At 69.7% G+C, this 363-nt stretch overlaps 1 protein-coding gene across 1 annotated transcript in view; it reads right to left on the reverse strand.

The window, feature by feature from the left end:
* Positions 1–362, reverse strand: part of KCNK13 (potassium two pore domain channel subfamily K member 13) — a 110,008-nt gene extending 109,646 nt beyond the window's left edge. Inside the window, exon 1 of the mRNA XM_006158000.3 lies at positions 29–362. Within this exon, the coding sequence (XP_006158062.1) occupies positions 29–362 (334 nt within the window). The remainder of the gene's footprint in view (positions 1–28) is intronic.
* Between the last annotated feature and the right edge of the window lies 1 nt (position 363).

The following is a 363-nucleotide window of genomic DNA, read 5'->3' on the forward strand; positions in this document are numbered from 1 at the left end:
CCCCCGGGTGCGCCCCAGCCACACTTACCTATGGTAGACACGACGGTGCCCACGAAGTAGAAGGCGCCAGTGAAGTCCCAGCGCGGACGGACGTTGTCCACGCGGATGCCAGCCCTGGCGGCTTCCTCGTAGTGGCGGAGGAAGCCGCGCACCTCGTCGAGGCTCAGGTTGTTGCGGCGGCTGAAGTTGGCCAGGCGCTCGTTCCAGCGCTGCTTGGCCTGGCGCTCGTTCGCCAGCTCCAGCATGGAGAAGACGGCGGCGCCGCCCAGCAGGTAGAGCGCGATGAGCGTGGCGAGCAGCAGGAAGCGCGCGTTGTCCTCGTTCAGGTGGCCCGGGCCGCCGCTGCAGCCCCGGCCCGCCATG

This window comes from Tupaia chinensis, unplaced genomic scaffold, assembly GCF_000334495.1.
Source record: "Tupaia chinensis unplaced genomic scaffold, TupChi_1.0 Scaffold000568_1, whole genome shotgun sequence".
Lineage (NCBI taxonomy): Eukaryota > Metazoa > Chordata > Mammalia > Scandentia > Tupaiidae > Tupaia > Tupaia belangeri.